The sequence below is a fragment of the Oncorhynchus masou genome, chromosome 16, assembly GCF_036934945.1.
Source record: "Oncorhynchus masou masou isolate Uvic2021 chromosome 16, UVic_Omas_1.1, whole genome shotgun sequence".
In the NCBI taxonomy this organism is placed as follows: domain Eukaryota; kingdom Metazoa; phylum Chordata; class Actinopteri; order Salmoniformes; family Salmonidae; genus Oncorhynchus; species Oncorhynchus masou.
In genome coordinates this window covers 17396251-17418419 of record NC_088227.1, presented here as the reverse complement: position 1 = coordinate 17418419, position 22169 = coordinate 17396251, and the positions used below count along the sequence as shown (strand labels likewise).

The 22169-nt window shown below is 42.1% G+C and overlaps 1 protein-coding gene and 1 pseudogene across 2 annotated transcripts in view; one reads left to right on the top strand and one right to left on the bottom strand.

The window, feature by feature from the left end:
* The first annotated feature begins 1867 nt into the window (after positions 1–1867).
* On the top strand, positions 1868–14662 carry LOC135557276 (uncharacterized; annotated as a pseudogene).
* Positions 14663–16140: 1478 nt separating this feature from the next.
* The window catches only part of cep85l (centrosomal protein 85, like), a 76308-nt gene continuing 70279 nt past the window's right edge, over positions 16141–22169 (bottom strand). For both annotated transcript variants that reach the window (XM_064990966.1, XM_064990965.1), the window contains exon 13: positions 16141–18931. In XM_064990966.1, coding sequence (XP_064847038.1) covers positions 18768–18931 — 164 coding nt within the window. In that variant the 3' untranslated portion in view covers positions 16141–18767. The remainder of the gene's footprint in view (positions 18932–22169) is intronic.

Genomic DNA, 22169 nt, shown 5'->3' with positions numbered 1-22169 from the left:
CTATACTACCGTTCAAATGTTTGGGGTCACTTAGAAATGTCCTTGTTTTTGAAAGAAAAGCATTTTTTTCGTCCATTAAAATAACAAGTTGATCAGAAATACAGCGCAGACATTAATCTTGTAAATGACTATTGTAGCTGGAAATGGGTGATTTTCTATGGAATATCTACATAGGTGTACAGAGGCCCATTATCAGCAACCATCACTCCTGTGTTCCAATGGCATGTTGTGTTAGCTCATCCAAGTTTATCATTTTAAAAGGCTAATTGATCATTAGAAAACCTTTTTGCAATTATGTTAGCACAGCTGAAAACTGTTGTTTTGATTAAAGAAGCAATAAAACTGGCCTTTAGACTGGTTGAGTATCTGGAGCATCCAGCTACAATAGTCATTTACAATATTAACAGTGTCTACACTGTATTTCTGATACATTTTATCTTATTTTAATGGACAAAAAAGTGCTTTTCTTTCAAAAACAAGGACATTTCAAAGTGACTAAACTTTTGAAAGGTAGTGTATATACAAAAGTATGTTGACACCCCTTCAAATTAGTGGATTCGGCTATTTCAGCCTCATCCATTGCTTACAGATATGTATTAAATCGAGCACACCGCCATGCAATCTCCATAGACAAACATTTCCAGGAGAATGGCCTTACTGATGAGCTCAGTGACTTTCAACGTGGCACTGTCATAGGATGTCACCTTTCCAACACATCAGTTCGTAAAATTTCTGCCCTGCTAGAGCTTCCCTGGTCAACTGTAAGTCTTGTTATTGTGAAGTGGAAACGTCTAGTGGCAACAATGGCTCAGCCACGAAGTGGTAGGCCACACAAGCTCACAGAACAGGACTGCCGAGTGCTGAGACATGTAGAGCTTAAAAATCGTCTGTCCTTGGTTGCAACACTCACTACCGAGTTCAAACTGCCTGTGGAAGCAACGTCAGCACAATAACTGTTCTTTGGGAGCTTAATGAATTGGGTTTCCATGGCCGAGCAGTCGCACACAAGCCTAAGTAGCCGCACACCATATGCAATTCCAAGCGTCAGCTGGTGTGGTGTAAAGCTTGCCGCCATTGAAGCTCATTCTGTGGAGTGACGAATCACGCTTCATGGTAGTCCGACGGACGAATCTGGGTTTGGCGGATGCCAGGAGAACGCTACCATAGTGTCAATTATGAAGTTTGGTGGAGGAGGAATAATGATCTGGGGCTGTTTTTCATGATACGGGCTAGACCCCTTTGTTCCAGTGATAGGAAATCTTAAAGCTACAGCATACAATGACATTATAGACGATTCTGTGCTTCCAACTTTGTGGCAACAGTTTTGGAAAGGCCCTTTCCTGTTTCAGCATGACAATGGCCCCATGCACAAAGCAAGGTCCATACAGAAATGGTTTGTCGAGATTTGAGTGGAAGAACTTGACTGGCCTGCACAGAGCCCTGACCTCAACCACATTGAACCACTTTGGGATGAATTGGAATGCTGACTGCGAACTAGGCTTAATCGCCCAACATCAGTGCCCGACCTCACCAATGCTCTTGTGGCTGAATGGAAGCAAGTCCCTGCAGCAATGTTCCAACATCTAGTGGAAAGTCTTCCCAGAAGAGAGGAGGCTGTTATAGCAGTAAAGGGGGGACCAACTCCATATTAATGGCCATGATTTTGGAATGAGATGTTCAACGAGCAGGTGTCCACATACTTTTTGGTCATGTAGTGTAGCTCACGGCATGCCGGGCAAACTCAATCAAGCATTCCCCGTACCCAGGTGCGACATTCCCAGGTTACTTCCCCTTTTGACTGCAACAATGGTACGTTCTTAAATGTTAAATCCCTCTCAAGAATGGCTGACTATGGCAGGTGGCAAAAATGCACGACGGGAGATGGGAGAATGAGTTGCAGGGACAGTGTTCTCTTTAATCCGCGACCTCGTTTGAGGTCAAAGAAGAAAGCAGGCAACGGGAGTAGACACATGAAAGCTCATACACGGGGATACTAGACTTGAGTGACAAAGTCTTTATTCTCAACCTATGGCATCTGGATTGCACGTCTCTCTTGAGGGTTGGGAGCACCTGCCAAACCTTGTTTCAAATGTGTTCCTGCAACTCACTCTGGACAAGATACTTACAGGTAATGTAAAACTTTTTTTTTATATTAGTAGAATTAGACTTTAGTAATTGTTGAGATATGCTGATCCTTTTTTTGTGAATGAATAAAGTTCACGTTCATCACTTGTGGCTTCTCCTCTTTACACAGACGTCATTTGGAGTCCCGTTTGTCACCGCCAACTGCTCCATCACAGCCAAGACTGCACTGTAACAGGTCACTCCAGGAGAAGCTGTTTGCAGACATTCCGTTCCCATCACACAAGCACTGGACCCAGTGGCTGGTTCTGGAGGAAATGTTTCATCTGCCCTCAATGAGACTGCCCTGCTCTGACATAGAGAGCTTATTGGGAATTGAGAAGGATGTCTTGGAAGGTCATATCCAAGGTGAGTTCATTTATTTTTAGGAAGTTGTAAAGTTCTATATCTATTGTCAGTTTGGTGCCAAAGAGTTGCCACCCGTTGTGTTATAGAGACACTGAACATGTGTTTTTCTGTTGCTCATTAGAAAAACAAGATTTTAGTCTTCAATGTGGTCCTGTTTGATTCATTTTTGTACCCCATAACATGCTGTAGATGTGGAAGCCTAGTTCACTTCCTCAAGATCACCAGAATGAATTTAAGAACAAGAAATCTGTAATCAATTTGACGTTTTTGCAGAGTATGTTTTATTTGCACATTTTACATTTCAAGGTGTTTGGTGCAGTATTTCTCAAGTAAACAAAATGTGCGATGTGTTGTCTAATGTAAACAAAATCTGGCTGCTGGGCAAGTCTGTCTCGCTGTTTATGCTATTGGATAGAGAACAATCATCGCAGCTGCTCACCCATGTTGGTGGGCAAAATGTACATCCTCAAATCAAAACCCAACCTTAATTTACCTATTGTGACGCATTGTTACCCATAATATTTTGCCGTGGGCAAAGAGAACAATTTGCAGTTTTATAGCTTATTTCCTGCAACACTAAACATTTTGCCATGGGGCAAAGGAAAATGTGTAGTTTTATATCTTATCTCACGCTATTCTACACATTTTGCCATGGGCTAAGAGAGAATTTGGCTTTTTTAAAGCTAAAATACAGGTGTGTTGACTGTGATAAAATGCATTGGATTATGAGCTATCTTGCTTGCTAAATGACCAAATGAAATAAGCAGTGGCATGGTGCATATAGCTATTGAAGGACAGTGACATATGTGGCTTTCAGTTAGATATTTTTGGCAACCCATCCCGTGAGAGTGAATGACATTCCGGTTAATCTGTTCTATTATATTTAATCTAATCTGATTAAAACAGTGCACTGTTTGCTATGAATTATATCTGATGGTGTTTGCATGTTTAGGTAAAAAGTCTAATGTCCTGTTTGGAACACTGATAAGTAAAGACCAATCCGATTGGCTGGGCTTTACTCTCCAGAGGCCTACGCCCCTGCTGCCACACATATTGTCCTGAATGAAAGTTTGGAAGGTAGTGGAATATTTTGTCACTTGAATATTGCAACAGTGTTTTGTTCTTATTTGACAGACAAAGATGATGATGAGGGAAACATGCTGAAGTTTGAATGGAAGGAGCTGTATTACTTGGCTCTTGAGCAGTAGTGGAAAAAGTACCCAATTGTCATACTTGAATAAAAGTAAAGATCCCTTAATAGAAAATGACTAAAGTAAAAGTCCCCCAAGTAAAATTCTACTTGAGTAAAAGTCTAAAATTATTTGGTTTTAAATGTACTTAGTAAAAGTAAAATTATAAATCATTTAAAATTCCTTAAATTAAGCAAACCAGACGGCAACATAAAAAATAAAAAAAATGATATATATTTTTTTTACGGATAGCCAGAGTGACACTCTAACATTGACATCATTTACAAACGAAGCATGTGTGTTTAGTGAGTCAGGCAGATCAGAGGCAGTAGGGATGACCAGGGATGTTCTGTTGATAAGTGCCTGAATTGGACCATTTTCCTGTCCTGCTAAGCATTCGAAATGTAACTAGTACTTTTGGGGGTCAAGGAAAATGTATTGATTAAAAATTACAATATTTTCTTAAGGAATGTAGGGAAGTAAAAGTAGTCAAACATATAAATATTAAAGTAAAGTACAGATACCCAAAAAAACTACTTAAAGTATTTTTACTCAAGTACTTTACACCACTGCTCTTGAGCATCACGGAAGCATTGCCAACGTTTTCCAGCATGTATTCAACAAACTACAGAACTATGGTAGGTCATATGTGATCCCGATGCCTTCCATTGTGCAGGCATAACCACGCATATTTACATAGAAAAAGCCTAAACGTCCCTTGTCTGACACAAATGTTGACTAAAATGATTTGAACTTACTTTACAGATTGTCCATGGGTTGGTACTTGTGTGTCAATTTGAGACAAAATATCCACAGGAAAATATTGTTAAACAGACTTCAAAACGTAGGTCTTTCTCTGTGGGTGCCAATCAAGATTTGTTTGCTTGTGACCAAAGGCACTTGCACAAGACTGTGAATTGGTTTCAGTCTCATTTATTAGGCAAGGTCATATGGGGCATACCATTTTTTACTTTTGCAGGGATCAATTTTAGCACTGCTCGTCTGCTTTCGACAGCCAGTTATGAATTATAAATAGATTATTCACTGTGAACGCAATGGGATTCAAAGGTGGTCCTTTATTGCCTGATATGAGCTGCATGCCAGATTTGTTATACAGATGGACTTTTTGGCAGTGCAGATGAAGGCTCGTGACTGTTGTGACGTGGCTATGGCCAAGTTATGTGTGAATTCTGGCCAGGAACATGGTTGTTCCCAATGGATAAAGAAAACATGTTTAGTTCTTTTTCAGTAGTTTGACACCACACCTGTAAGCAATGAGTTGATTTAATCCTCAAAGCAGAGCCCTCATCTGACTCATCATATCCAATCTTTAGAATGCTGTACTGGGAAGCTCGACATTGGCATTTTACTCTGGAGAAACTTTTGAGCTGTATCCGCTTGCAGGATTTTGGTTTATTACAGGCAGTCTGTCTATGATTGAAGCCGTTGAGGAAAAAAAGGTTATCCAATTTTTTGCACTGCTGAGTCGCTTCAAAGTGTTTTTATCGGCTGGTGAATTGGGGAGCGGAAACTAGTCACAAATGGTTTCAGTCTCCGAGCAGTCTCCCTCCGGATTATTATGTTATACTGTACCCTCCGAACTGGAGCACTCGTCCTACCCTTCATACACCATCTGAAATCAACTGCATTGGCCTATAGGTAGGGCAATGTTAATGGGAACTAATGACCTAAAGGCCTTTGTTACACATATACTGTATGTTCCATTTCATGATCCTAAAATACATTTTTACAAACTCTACATTTCTGTAAGTGGCAGACAGGAATGGATCTGTGTTCATTTCAAAATGAGTCCTGTTTTCCCTGTAGTTTTTGGTCTCCACTAGATTTAGATGGGGACTGTTGTGGCGTTATCCATGTATTGGAGCATAAATGCAATTTCACCCTTGACATGCAGTGCATCCACTTGTGCTAAAGGTTTCTACCCTGAGGCAGCCCCCCCCCCCTCTACCAGACCACCGTGAGCTGGAGACCATGTTCAGTCATTACACCCAGTGTCGATTCCAGTGGCTCTTTTACCTCATGGCAACAGCCGTTGTCCTTCGACAGGCAGCTCAGGGCCTACAGTGGCGGAAGCAGAGCAAGAGGAAGGAGGCGTCCTGGGGAGCCACGCTGTGTGACGTCCACTACCTGGCCTCGCTCTAACGCATCACCACCGACTACTGGAGTGGGAAGCTGGCCCGGGGCTGTCGGTGAGTAACGCTCTGAGATGTTACGCCTCGCCCTATACTTTTATTCTACTTTATGCTAACGTTATGCAGTCATGGCACTCTGATTCGATTGACTGCGCCGAGTGGATCAAACCTTGTGCTTACTCTGGATTTGTTTTAGAACGGGCATCCACTCTTGCGTGCTCATAAATATTCTTCACTTCATTATGGTTATTTTCAATTTCTATGCACCAAGAATAATATCATACCACCTTGACTTATTACGGTTAATGGTATCACTTCTTTATACATTATTAATTGGATGCAGTGAGTAGGGAAATGAATAAGCCTCTCCCTTGACACTGAGGCTCTTCTATAGAGCGTTACCCTGTGTTCTGCTCTGCTATCTGTTGTACTGTGACAGGTCTTGAACAAATGCCACTGGCTTTCATGCCAAGTGTCTATTCTCCTTCCTCCCAGGGATTCAGACAGTGGAGAACTATTTCTCCATGTGCAATCCTTCCTCCCAGCTGATACAGATACTGTGCCTATCGGCGTTTTGTCTGGTGGTAATGGGGCTATCTTGGCAAACATGCCAGTGGTCGTGTGGTGTCCCATATACAACAGGAGTTCCCTGATCCTGGTGCAGAATACACAGGGTTTCTCCCTCCCCATATTGACTGATACCATTCAATTCATTAATAAGAAAGGACAAAGTAAAAGTTGTCTAGTAAAAAATGTAATGCCTTCTGCCAGGTCTATCTCCATTTAGAGACATCGGTATCATCGGTATCTGTCAGTCTGGACTTTGACAAACGTTGGTGAGCAGGTGGTGTGGTCTTTGCCAGAGCCCCCAGTGATGGCTATAGCAGCATAGATCAGCTCCTGGCCACTCCTCAAAAATACTGATCGGTCAGTCGATCGATCGGTCAGTCGGTCGATCGGTCGGACGGACGGACAGACAGAACACTGATTTACATCATCAAATGGCAGTAGTGAAAGAAGTACCCAATTGTCAAACTTGAGTAAAAGTATAGATACCTTAATAGAAAGTTACTCAAGTAAAAGTGAGTCACCCAGTGAAATACTACTTAAGTAAAAGTATTTGCTTCTAAATATACTTAAGTATCAAAAGTAAATGTATATGTTAAAATATACTTAAGTAGTAAAAGTATGAATCATTTCAAATCCCTTACATTAAGCAAAGCAGATGGCACCATGTTCTTGATTTTAAAATGTACGGATAGCCAAGGTGTACACTCCAACACTCATCATTTACAAACTATGCAATAGTTTTTCGTGACTCCGCCAGTTTAGAGGCAGTAGAGATGACCACGTGTTCCCCTGGTAAGTGCGTGAACTGGACCATTTCCATGTCCTGCTAAGCCCTCTACATGTAACGAGTACTTTTGGGTGTCAGGGAAAATATATGGAGTTATTTTCTTTAGGAATGTCGTGAAGTAAAAGGAAAAGTTGTCAAAAATATCAACAGTTAAATAAAGTACAGATACCACAAACTGCTTATGTAGTACTTTAAATTATTTTTACTGAAGTACTTTACACCACTGATCAATAATGGTTATGATTAGCCTGGGGGAACCAACCTAATCACTTCATTCACCTTTCTGTTTCACTCCAGATATCATAAATGTGCAGTGAAATAGAATGTTGAACACAGCAATCAGGCTGGTTCTACCAGTCTAGGTTATGCCCTGGACGTTATATACACCCAAGAAGTAGAAAATAAGCAACAAATGTCAGTTTACATCAATTGTTTCACAATTGGGTTATCAAATGTATCAAATGAAGTGGTTTACCTTCTGTATTGCTACAAATGATGAGCCTGTGAAAGCTGTTGCCTCTGGCTGGATACTTGCCAACATTCCTAGGAATGCTCACAGTGAGGGCATGTCTGCATGATGCTAATGAGGGCCTCCTTGTTGGTCTTCTCTGTGCTGCATGTTCGGCTCAAACTGGTATCTCTTGAACAACTGCAGCAGGCAATCTTATGAGGTGGTGTTGACTGGGAGAATCTGTGACAAGGTGATTTATATTAGACAGCCAAGTGGTAAATTGCATTTTGGTTCTAAAGACAGGACAACGCTAATGCACTTCACAACCAAAATGACTACTAGTTGTATCTGCTTGGCTGGGAAATTGGCCTACTATTTTATCAAGCTGGGTATTGTATCTTTGAATAAAACTTTTCACATAACACACTACCTGTCGTCGATGAAGCAGTCTTTCATCAAGGTAGTAACTCTGGTCACTATCAGAGGCCTCGTGATGATGTGTCCTTTTCATAGGAGTTGAGGGAGACTCAGGCAACAATGGAGGCGGTGTCACAAGGGTACCTGTCACATTTCACACTTTCATTCTGAGGTCTTGCTTGACAAGCTGTGAACATGGTAAGTGAACAGTGAAAGAAATGATTTTGAGGTTGCTAAACCATTGCAATCACATTGCTGGACATGTTATGATACCCACCTTAGCTGCGTCTGTTAGGTCCCAGCATCCATTCATGACCAGGGGATCACTCTGGCACCCAACTGTCCACTTTGTCGAACAGAAAAACAGGTTAAATGATTGTCACCATCCTTCAATAATAAACCACGCTTGAGAAACGTAATCTGGTTTAGAAGCTAATTCTATGCTTTACAGATGTAGACGGACTAGCTCCAGATTAGATTAGATTCAGGCCAGTGATGCTGTTACACTTTGCAACCAACCAGCTGTGATGTGTTTTGCTATGGCCCTGTGTTGGTTTGAGTTTGTTCCTGCTAGTTAGTACACTGTTGTAGTCACATGAGTTAGCTAGTACCACCATAGTTTCAGACAATATTTATTTGTGCATTAAATATGCTTTGCACCTCAGAGAATAATGTGACTGTTTTGTCTAGATTACAATTGCTAACTTGGAGTGGAATAAACATAATTGGTAGGAAATAACTTTGCTTTATTATGTTGTCAAATTTACTTTCGATGTTGCATTTTGTTGTTACTAGAGATCCTGGTTTGAGTCCATGCTCTGTCCAGCTGGCCGTGACCGGGAGACCCATGAGTGGTGACCGGGAGACCCATGAGGCAGCGCACAATTAGCCCAGCGTCGTCCAGGTTAGGGGAGGGTTTGGCCGGCAGGGATGTCCTTGTCCCATCACGCACAAGTTTGTCAAATAGCTAGCAATGCTAATGTTAGCTAGCTAAAATACGGTGGTCCCCTCTATCTTAGTTAGCTGGATAAAATTATAGCTACTGTATCTAAAGTCAATCTGGCCACATCACAATCACGACAAAAGGTTTTTCTACAAATGATTTACCTTTTGAAATGTTATTGTGTTTCTAAGCCAAATCCGAGTTGTATTGAGCTAGGTAGGGTGGCTAATGCTAGCAAGGTGGATAACGTTAGCTAGGCTAGTGGTTAAGGTTAGGGTTAGCTAACATGCAAAGTAAATTGTCTGTAATGAGATTTCAAACAGGCAACATTTGGGTTGCTAGACGTTCGCGATATAAGCCCACTCATCCACCCCGACCAACCACCAAACCAAACTAAATTTAGCATATCATACTAATTTTACTGTTTTTCTTTACCGCTTTTTCATGACATCCAATTTGTATTTACAGTCTTGTCCCATTGCTGCAACTCCCCTACAGACTCGGGGAAGGCGAAGGTCGAGAGCCATGCGAAGGTCAAAGCCACATGGGTCTACCGGTCGCCACTCATTGGTCTCCCTTAGACTGCTGCGCCACTCGGGAGGCCCTAATATTTACTATGTTACGACTAGTCTATGAGACCAGGCTGGTGCATCCTGCTGGAGGCATGCATTGCATAGTAGGGCTTTTCAGTCCCAAATGGCTGTGATCCTTTGAACATGTTGGTTGGGGGTAATGAAACTGAGCCCCATTTAATGAAAGGAAGCGAAGTGGGGGGATGGGTGATTAGCACGTGGAGCTTGGCAAAAGGGGACTAATTGTAATCCAAACCCAACCTTAATTTACTCGTTGTGATGCAGAGGTTTCAAACTCAGCTTTAGACGAGACTGACTTTGACCAAAATTATCCTATCTACACTTTGTAGTCAGTTTTGACACTAGAATAAATGTCTCTGACTCGATGTCACAGGTAAGGGATTAGTTGGTTTTTAGCGGCAGTCACTCTCTAAATGACTAGATTTCAGGGAACATTAGTGGAGTGTAATGTGTAGTGCACCTACCGAAATGAAAGCACTCCTTGCGTTTTTGTCAACACTATTGAAAAAAAGATGAGAGATGCCTGACTCTTTTCAACATTATGGAGGACAATGATCATTTCCTTTGCCAAATTCCTTGTATACAAATTACATGTTTGGCATTTATTCAGTGGTGTCTTTAGTATTCCATCAGTGTGCATCTCCTTCCATTAAGCATCTCCAGATCATCAGCTCTGTGCTGGTGATTTCACAGGTCACAGCTTGAGCAGGCTGCAGGAAGCGCCTAGACCCATGTAATGTCCTGCTAAATGGATTATAGACATATCAATGCATGTCCCACTCAATTACACTTTGTGTGTGAATACAGGCTAGCTGCAGGCTTGTACTCTATAGCAATAGCCAGCGATACAGTCAAGGACAGTGTTATCAATACAATTTATACAATGATATTGGCATTTGGCACATTAGTGGTTTGCATGAGCAATTATGGATGGGATTGTTTTTTCCCAGCTAGTTTACTTGGAAAAACACTTAACTTTGGCATTAGGAATTCGCTTGGATGACAATGGCATATAGGCTGCTGTAGTGTTTGATATTCCTAAATTCTACTGTATGATTGTCTGATGGTGTCACCTTAGTTCCTTTGTTATGTTTCTTGTTTAGGTTGGTCAGGGCGTGAGTTGGGGTGGGCATTCTATGTGTTGTTCTAGTTTTGGTTTTCTATGTGTTTGGCCTGGTATGAGGCAGCTGTCAATTGTTGTCTCTGATTGAGAATCATACTTAGTTAGCCTGTTTTTCCCACTTGATTTGTGGGTAGTTTTCTTCTGTTTTGTGTGTTTGCACCTTACAGGACCGTTTCGTTTCACTCTCTTTGTTGTTTTGTTATTCAGTGTTCAGTTGATTTATTAAATATTAACATGGACACATACCACGCTGCGCATTGGTCCGATCTTGACAACTCTTCCTCAGATGACGAGGAGAACCGTTACAGATGGATTAGGGATTGACTGAGTGCAGGTGTACGAGGACACCCTGGAGGGTGTGTACCTGCTGCTGAGGGAGATGCAGGAGACCCTGGTGGAGCACAAGAGGTTCTGGCAGGTGGCCAAGGTCCAGATGGCCCAAGTGTGCACCCTAAAGAGACTACCATCAACTGGAAGATAATCAAGATACTGCCCTACTACAAGTATGTGATTATTACACAGAAGAAAAATGCAACATGTAACAATTTCAAAGATTTTACAGAGTTTCAGTTCATATAAGGAAATCCGCCAAGTTAAATGAATTCATTAGGCCCTAATCTATGGATTTCATATGAATGGGAATACAGATATGCATCCGTTGGTCACAATTACCTTAAAAAAAACATAGGTAGGGGCGTGGATCAGGAAACCAGTCAGTATCTGGTGTGGCAACTGTTTGCGTCATGCAGCGTGACACATCTTCTTAGCATAGAATTGAATCAGGCTTGTGGCCTGTGGAATGTTGTCCCACTCCTCTTCAATGGCTGTGTGAAGTTGCTGGATATTGGCGGGCCTCAGGATCTCGTCACGGTATCTCTGTGCATTCAAATTGCCGTATGCCTGGCAAAACCATAACCCCACCTCTACCATGGAACACTGGTCACAACGTTGACATCAGCAAACCACTCACCCCACGATTCCATACACGCTGTCTGCCATCTGCCCAGTTCTGTTGAAACCGGGATTCATCCACACTTCTCCTGCATGACAGTGGCCTTCGAAAGTGAGCATCTGCCCACTGAAGTCAGTGACGATGCCAAATTGCAGTCAGGTCAAGATCATAGTGAGGACAACGAGCACACAGATGAGCTTCCCTGAGACAGTTTCTGACTGTTTGTGCAGAAATTCAGTTATATCACCTGTCCGGGTGGCTGGTCTCAGACTATACTGCAGGTGAAGAAGCTGGATGTGGAGGTCCTGGGCTGGTGTTGTTACACGTTGCCTGTGGTTGTGAGGCCGGTTGGACTTACTGCCAAATTCTCTAAAATGACGGAGATAAATTATCATTAAATTCTCTGGCAACAGCTCTGGTGGACAGCATACCATTTGCACATTCCCTCAAAACTTGAGATATCTGTGGCATTGTGTTGCGTGACAAAACTGCCTATTTTAGTGGCCTTTTATTGTTCCCAGCACAAGGTGCACCTGTGTAATGATTATGCAAGGTGCACCTGTGTAATGATTATGCTGTTTAATCAGCTTCTTGATATGCCACACCGTCTGGAACGTTTCTGGGATATTTTATTTCAGCTCATGAAACATGACACCAACAATTTACACGTTGCATTTATATTTTTGTTCTGTATAGTTAATCAGATCCAGATGACTAATCAGGGTTAGGCTTGAGCGGTATCCAGATTGCCATACCGTCCTTGTGCCATCCCAGGACTACACTGAGCCTCTGTAGTCCGACGGTTAGCAAACATGTAAAATGCTAATGAGTGCATGCAAGCATATTATAATATAAACTAGTGGGACGGTGTGGTGAAAGCACTTTGAGGTCAAAGCAAATAAGTGGTTGCAGTTTAAAGGCCCAGTGCAGTCAAACTTTTCCCTGTGTTTTTATGTATATTTCCATGCTGAGGTTGGAATAATACTGTGAAAATGATACTGCCCTTTTAGTGTAGAGCTGTTTGAAAAGATTACCTGCCTGTTCTAGTGGGATGGAGATTTGGCCTGCCTGGTGACATCATCAGCCGGTAATTGGTGAATGGACCAATAAGAAAGAGTTCCAAACCTCTCTACCAATAACAGATGGTTTTCAGTTTTCCCCTCTTGACTCAGACCTCTCCCAGACAGTCCCAGTGACATTCTTGCTTGAGAAATTGCTCTTTGCAACAGAGCTATTTTTCATCTTTTTGACCGTTTTAATTGATATATTAAAATGTAAAATTTAAAGTCATTTTTTTCAATGGTATTGAAAATCATACCAGGGTATTTCAAAATACCCCGGGATACGGTATATATGGCATACCGTCTAACTCTTATGGGTTTCAGATCCTATTGAGAGGGAATATGGAGCTATACTGTTAGTTGGTTAAAAACTCGTTAGCTATGCTTTGAAGCCTGGGGAGAGAGTGCTGTGTAATCAGGGCACAGCTGGTAGCTTCAAACACATTGCCTGCAGCACAGAACCCAGCACTATCCACTGTCAGTCAATGATATGTTTGAACTTCAAGACTGCTCATCCCCTCGACCTATACAGAGGAGTTCAACAGAAGCACGTAACTCAGAGCCTGAATCTTTTACCCCAGGGATGAATTACATTTTTCCAGGCTCATTTAGTTTTTTTTCCCCCTGCCTTCTTAAAGTGGTAATCTATAGTTCAAACCAGACACCCCGCCACAGATTTAGCAAAAAGTTTAGGGCTGTGCCTGGAGACCATTCTCAAATTAATCTACAGAGCTGTGAATGCCAGAACCATCCATGAGATTATAGTTTTAACCATGTTTTGAAGCCATACAGTGTATTATTAACAATGTAATTATAAACAAAGGTATAAAACGAGCTTATTTTTCGGGGTTCTGATGGCTTTAGACAGTTGAACTAAATTCTTGAGGCATTTAATTCATTAAAAAAACCCAAACAGGGATGTTTCAATCACAGATTGCACCATTTTGAAGTTACAGGAGTCTAAATGAAACACTGACTGGCTGCAGGACTAAATGTAATAACCACTTGTGAATAAAAAAAATCTTTCACCATGGTTTTATCAATGTAATATTTTCAATGCCCTTAGTATTCAGTCTCCATCCTGTCTGGGCGAGTCATTACGTATTCGCTTAATCCAAATTTAAGGCACTGTGGAGAGAATAACTTGAGGTCTCTGAAAGTTGCTTTGGGCACAGTTTTTTTTTCTTTCTTCTAAGAGATGACAAATTGCCTTCATGGAGTTACCCATTTACTCCGTTTTCTTGCACATTCTGTTGTTCTCCTGTCACTATGTGGTTTGATCATGTGAAATTCATCCCTGCTTCGAAAATAATGACGCTCACAGTCGAGATTGGATGGAAGAAAAAGGACATACTCTTTCATTGCTACTCCAAGGGGTCTCAATTCAGGGCCACCCACCTATTCATGAAGGCATTTTCTGTGTTTGTTTCACTCTTTCATTAAGTGTTTCATTTGGATCAGGAATATGACCATTTTGGAATTGATAAAACATTTTTGTCATGCATTTTCTGTCATTACTTAATATTCATTCATATTAGCCATATGGCCATTAGAAATGTCTGGCGTGCATCTCTCTGGTCATCCCTCAGGCAGTACATTGTGTCAGGCAATGCGGTGTGCAGAGCTTCCTCAAAAGGAAGAGGCTGGTCCATCACTGGATTTTCCTGGAGCAGAACTCCTAGGTTCACACGGGTGCTGCCTGACAACCTTTACCCTCTGCTGGAGTTTGACACCAAGATCTTCCAAGGTAAAGTAGAGCCTCGGTTCTCCAGAATGTACCCAGAAACCTCTGTTATCATTATATATCCACACTATCAGCTACAGAAATGTCTGTTCTTCAGTATGTACCCACCCTATCAGCTACAGGTTGTCTTAAGATTTCCTTCTATTGATTTCTTCAATGTTGTCCTTTCTCATTTAGGTTGTTACTAGTTTTACTTGTGGTGCTAATGCAGGGTTTTCAGCCTTTAAGAATACCATGATTTTGATCATAGTCCGTTTTTAACAGGGGGAAATCCCTTCCTCCAGGCAGCCAGGGTGGGAGGTATTTGAATATAAGTGGTTTGACATCATTTACCCTGAGCTGCACTACAGCCATCCATCACCGGCCCCAGCCATGACAGTTTGTCAAAATGCTGTACATTTTCTGTATTTGATTTAGTACCTGAGCCTGCCCACGGCTGACTGACCCAAGTGATAGACGGACACAAAGGGGCCATTTGTCTTCGTTTACCAGCCTCAAATAATGGCGTCGCAGGTCTGTGTTCTTTCTGGTGCAGATGTAATGCTTCCAATACACACACACATACACAGCAGCTAACCTTTGTTTTATACACTGTTCTCACTGTATTCAGTGTTCCTAGGAGGGTTTCGCTTTGTGAATGGCTGTAGAAATGCTTAACATTTTCTTCTTTCTTCTCATTCACACGTGTGGATCTGCCAATATTATGGTCCTGCTGTATCCATTTTTGATTGGTAGATGTGGTGTTTGCGTGCACTCACTAAGGTTAACATGTTTTTGGGGGTTTGTTTACATCTAGCCTCCAGTTGGCCTTTGGTTTCTGTGAGGTATTGGGGGGATTCTATGGACGTCGTTTGCACTGGGTGGAAAGTGATAGCATTCATTTTGGAAGGGGCAGCCTCCCCGGACGTGAGCTGGGTGCCCCGTTCTGGCCGACAAGAAAAGTCACGTATGTTAAGCACGTGGAACAATGAGTAGGATTCTGCATGTTCACACGTGAAAGTGATAGAGTGTTTTTAATTTTTTTTTAATCAAAAGCAATCTGCCTTCCCAATGCAGACTAGTTAGAGGTGGGGAGTAGAGGGAGAGGTTTAATTTATTTATTTTTGGAGGGGGTGGGTCTCGGATGGTTGAGGGGCAGCTCTCGGAGAACTGTGGGGGGGGATCTTGGAGGGTTGGTGGACTGGCGGTTGGGAGCTTGGGCCGGTGGCCGATAGGTCGCTGGTTCAGATCCCCGTCTTTGACTTGGTGGGAGACCTGGCGATGTGCCCTTGTGCAGGGCGTTGACCCTGGTTGCTTCTGGATGGGAGTGTTAGATGACTGAATAATGTAAATGTTGTGCTGCTTCACTGCCGGTAGATTGTATGTTTTAATATTCAATAATAAAATAGTAATAATTAGGGTTTAGCCAACAGATTGTTTGAACTACTTTGACGTTTTTGAATTGATCGGTCATCCCCCTCAAGTTGTGGTAATAAATAGATTTCAAATGCTAACATTTCTTGGCCAATGAACGACAAAGACTAGAAACGTGTGACAGTGCTGGGTCGCTGCATAACCAATAAAACACAACTACTCATTGACTAGAACTGTGATCTGTTTCAGGTTCTGAATCGCCTGACTATTATTATTATTATAACGGAGGCCGAGAGAGAACACATACCAACAGTTATAGAAAAATATTGTATTTGCAATCTGTACAAATAACATATCAAATGGAAAAATACTTGTAAATACATTTAGGAACATCGTATATAAATAGACCTTTGGCATTCATAAAATCTAGCTGCAAAACTAAAAGCTTAAAACATGTATAAACCACAGAAATAATCCTACGTACAATAAAGCCAACCAGTGGCTCAAAGTCCACAGTGCACAGAGAGACAGCCATGACAACCACGCCTTTCCCTTTTGGATAAGTTGACCAACACCAGACTCACCATAGACTTACACCGTCACAACGGATGCCATACTTACCGCGCCTCACCGTTCTGTGCATCCGAGTACATTCTTCTCCAAGGTTTCACAAGAGCCTGCTATGGTCTTTATTTACCTGAGTGGATATGTATGCATTGTTTGTGGCTATTGCTTAGCAACATCTTTGTCAACATACAGACAGTACAATGTAAGATGGTAAATCATACATTGTAAGAGAGTCAGTCATATTTACATTGGATGCAGACATGCAGAATAGTTACATGTCTCCAGACACTATTCATGTCAACAGGGAGGAACATACAGGAGCTCTTATCTGCTGCATAGATTTGTAAAGGCACAGAAGAACAATATCTCATATCTGCTGCTGATAACTGAATGTGAGGTGCTGGCTGGTGCATGGGACATTGCATAGTATTTTGACAGTTTCCATGTACCACTTAGGGCTAGATTAAATCCGTATCGTGGCAGATCGGCAGTATAGTACGGCCGAAATGTAAAAGCCATTTCCGACTGAGCCAACGTATGCAGGGTTTACCGTGAATGCAGAAATATTGCTTTTAAATTACAATCACGCTAGACTGCGGTTCAGCGTTCGTGAGACTGCATATGTCGGCTCGACTGGAACATAGTCAAAACATTTGTTCCGTATCTTTTATCTTTTAGCCTACCAAAACATTTCTTACATAGCTCATACTGTACACATTTCCTTTTTTAAGAGCGGTAATACAACAGTAGAATAGGATACCCTACCCATGCAAATTGTTCTTTGCACACAACACTGACTTAAGTCCACATTAAAACATGTCACTTCGAAACATGCAATAAATTAAGCTATGAAAATGGATATTGTAAATTTTAACCAGGCTGAATTACAGTATCTGTAGATCGTTTTTTAAAATAACATGTATAATAACGTTCATCACTTTGTAGCAAACAGTAAATTCACTTCCCATTTAGTTAAAGATCAAGCACGAGCAGTGTTCCTATGACAAATAGTGGGAACGACGGCAAACAATCAATTAAGTAAAACAGGAGAATGTGAACCAACGATCACACCAGGAATCCAATAGACTAAAGAGTCCCCTCTACTGTGTGGAAGAGGTTTGGAGGAGTAGAGTGGTCAGTAACCTTGACGTATTACGTGCTCCTATATTGACTGACTGGATGGATACCAGCTCAGTCAAATCCCAGTGGGTAATATTCTGAAGGCCGAGACTGTAGAAGTGCCTTGTCAATTTTGCCCTCGGTTGTTTTTGCATTTGTTTTACTGTCTCAATCAAATAGGTGCCTATGGAACTCAGGGGACACGGTACTGAGCCCTGACCTTACCATGGAGATTCCTAACTTCGAAAAACAATTCCTGAATTTAATTTGGTTAGAAAGACACCTGAATATTACCTGATGGGTTAATATATTGCTTAAGATATTCAACAACAATACAACAACCGCCAATAATATAACTGAGGGTATAATTGCCATGCTATCATTTCCGTTTCAACACAGCTATCCTAATAAACCAGTCTGGGAGTGTTATTCACATCACTGAACTCACACAGAAGAAACACCCATATTAAAAAGGAGACCGGAAACACCACAATGGCGCGGAAATGTTGTGAAAGGAAGAAGTGCCACTATGCAGTGTCGACCTGCGACTATGGGCAGCAGCTGAGAGAGAGGGACGTTTGGGGACAATGTCTTTGGACGACACGCGTTGTGGAGATGATGTGTGAGAGGGGAGCCATTGGTTGCCGTTGGAGACGACTTAGGAAGGGGATTGCTGGAGAAGCTGTCACACAGAGGCACTTGACAGAGCAGCAGTGAGAGTCATTTTCCTACTGGCTGGTGATTGTGTCGGCTGGGCCAAATACACACCAACACACACGCATACACTCACGCACTCATACTACCTTCTGTGCGTCTGTGAGGGTAGGGGTCTCCAGGTTTAAATACACAAGTCTATGCGCATGAAGCAATGTACATGATCATGTTGGAATTCTTTCTAGTACACAGGAAGCACGATCAACATTTGAAAAACCAAAACATCCTATTTAAACCAAAAATAAGACTGTTCCTTGTAAACTTGATTCACAGCTTGGTCCTACGTTCAGAACGCTGGCGATAGATACCTCCATCACGTAGAACTGGATAAAAACCTCACGGCCGCTTCACACTGTACCAGGTTTATTATTCCCTTCTAACACTGTTCATCCTGGGTTTCCTCCAATCAGGGTTTGTCCTGTCCTCACTGGCTGTGAAACCGTAGCCCTGGGGAGAGGGAGAAGGAGGTGGACATGCTGACGCTGTGCAGTGACGAGAGAAGAGGGGCGGTCAGGATCCCTCGTGGCGGGTGTGTCATTGTCATTGCGTCACACAGTTGTCGCCCATGTCCTGTGCGTAGCGGTCGGAGATGGCGGTGCGCAGGTCGTCAATGTCCTTCCTCAGCTGGCCAACCTCCAGCAGCTTGGCCCGCAAGTTGTCCTCCACCAGGGAGTTGTCATTCTCCTCCCCTGACATGCTCATCGCTATGGGGGGGGGAAGAGAGAGAAATACACCGTCAGGAAGCAGAGATCACATCAATGAGGCAATGCTGAAATCTATCTGATGGGCTTTAGTACACATCTACCAATCCAGGGTTTCAACGAGCAGCAGGTGTGTGACTTAGGGAGTGTGAGATATGCTACATTATGAGATAGTAAGTGTATGAGTATGTTTTGGCAGGTGTGTGTATTTTTTATTAGAAACTGGGTGGTTCAAGCCCTGAATGCTCTAATTCTGTCGGTAACCAGTTTATAATAGCAATAAGGCATCTTGGGGGTTTGTAGTATATTTCCAATATAGGACAGCCCTTAGCCACGGTATATTGACCATATACCACACCCTCTCGGGCCTTTTGCTTAATTATACTGTGGCTGTGTGAAAGGCCCTGTTCAGTGTGTGAGTATAGAGAGTGTATACTGTGTATGTGCTAGGGATGGGCATTTGAAATATTGCTACTATTAGAACAATATCGTGACTTTTTTTCTCTCGGCTATCCGGATAGTCAGAATACATGTGTTTCGTGAAACTTTTTTCTTGTTTGATGTGCGACAGCATAGACGATGCTGCTCTGCTTGTACAGCAGGGTGGGGCAGGGGCCTGTTGGGAGGGAGAGCGAGAGAAAGTAGCCATACTCACACTAGTTAGACACACTTATTGCTGCTATAGGTTATCTATCATACAATTGATGCAAATAAGCTTTTTTTTTATGGGGCGCACGTCATAAACACTACATTCAAAAGTTTGCTGTTTTATTTAATGAAGAATTTCACGGTACAGCGCATTTGGAAAGTATTCAGACCCCTTGACTCTTTCCACATTTTGTTAGGTTACAGCCTTATTCTAAAATTGATTAAATTGTTTTTTCCCCTCATCAATCTACACACAATAGCCCATAATAAAAAACGGAAATATCACATTTACATAAGTATTCAGAACATTTAGTCAATAGACTGCTGAGCATTTATTTTTTTATTATCCATTTTAGAATAAGGCTTGAAAAAGTCAAGGGGTCTGAATACTGAAGGCATTATTTTTTTATATATATAAAGGAATACTCTCTCAAGTAATTGAATATTAATGTTCATTAGGATATTCAATTAACCGTCCCCATCCCTCTGTGTGTGTCTCATAGTCCTATTTGAACCTTGAAAGGCTTTGTCTGAATTAAATGACATGGCTACATACATGGCTTGACATGGCTACATACAAGTACTGTATATACAGTACAGTACATTCAGAAATGATTCGGACCCTTTGACTTTTCCCACATTTTGTTACGTTACAGCCTTATTCTAAAATGTAGTAAATAAAAAAATGTCCTCATTAATACCCCATAATGTCAAAGCGTAAACAGGTTTTTAGAAATGCTTGCAAATGTATTAAAAATAAAAAACAGATATACCTTATTTACATAAGTGAACAGACACTTTGCTATCAGACCTGAAATTGAGCTCAGGTGCATCCTGTTTCTATTGATCATCCTTGAGTTGTTTCTATAACTTGATTGGAGTCCACCTGTGGTACATTCAATTGATTTGGAAAGGCACACACCGGTCTATATAAGGTCCCACAGTTGACAGTGTATGACAGAGCAAAAAACAAGCCATGAGGTCGAAGGAATTGTCTGTAGAGAAGGGTACCAAAAAATGTATGCAGCATTGAAAGTCCCCAAGAGCACAGTGGCCTCCATCCAATGAATGAATCACCAAGACTCTTCCTAGAGCTGGCCGCCCGGCCAAACTGAGCAATTGAGGGATACGGGCCTTGAACCCGATGGTCACTCTGACAGAGCTCCAGAGTTCCTCTGTGGAGATGGGAGAACCTTCCAGAAGGACAACCATCTCTACAGCACTCCAACAATCAGGCCTTTATGGTAGAGTGGCCAGACAGAAGCCACTCCTCAGTAAAAGGCACATGACAGCCCGCTTGGATTTGCCAAATCCTTCCAGAAGGACAGACCATCAGAAACAAGATTCTCTGGTCTGATGAAACCAAGATTGAACTATTTGACCTGCATGCCAAGTGCCACATTTGGAGGAAACCAAGCACCGCTCATCACCTGGCCAATAACATCCCTACGGTGAAGCATGGTGGTGGCAGCATCATGCTGTGGGGATGTTTTTCAGCGGCGGGGATTGAGATACTAGTCAGGATCAAGGGAAAGATGAATGGAGCAAAGTACAGAGAGATCCTTGATGAAAACCTGCTCCAGAGTGCTTAGGACCTCAGACTGGGGTGAAGGTTTACCTTCCAACAGGACAACGATAATTAGCACACAGCCAAGACAACGCAGGAAAGGTTTCGGGACAAGTCTCTGAAGGTCCTTGAGTGGCCCAGCCAGAGCCCGGAGTTGAACTCGATCGAACACCTCTGGAGAGACCTGAAAATAGCTGTGCAGCAATGCTCCCCATCCAACCTGACAGAGCTTGAAAGGCTCTGCAGAGAAGAATGGGAGAAACTCCCCAAATACAGGGGTGCCAAGCTTGTAGCGTCATACCCAAGACAACTTGAGGCTGTAATCGCTGCCAAAGGTTCATCAACAAAGTACAGAGTAAAGGGTCTGTATATAAAATTTAATTAGCAAAAACCTCAAACCTATTTTTGCTTTGTCATTAAGGGTATTGTGTGAAAAATAATTATATTTTAGAATAAGGCTGTAACCTAACAAAATGTGGAAAAAGTCAAGGGGTACTGAATATTTTCCGAATGTATTGTATAAAATGAGTAATTGATTGGAGGAGTCAAATTGCTTTGAATCTTTGAAGGAAAGATGTCTGGTCACAGTGTCTTCTTGCTCCTCTGTTGCCTGAAACCTGTGTAGTCCTCACTTTACAACATCAATGTTTAACCCCCAACACGCTGCCTTCACTTCAGTGAAGTTTCTATATCTTGAGAAAACATCATTAGCTCTTGGCCTCATAAATATGGGAGGCGGCTAGCCCACCAGGAGTTTCAGCCTCTCTGATCTGAGCTCTGACTGGAGGCATAAGGATTTCCATCTAGCTAAGCTAGCTATAGCTACAGTACAGCCACTGCTGCAATCCGTCTGCTCCTTTCACAGCTCCAAACCGACTCATTTTCAAAAGATAACGATTCCACAGAAAAGGGAAAATCATTTTCTCTGGCTCTGCGTCAATAGTTCAGACTCTTTTCAAATGCTTCCCCATGATTACAGTTATGCCAGTTGTTTGAATAATTGCCACAGTGCAGCAGGACCAATGA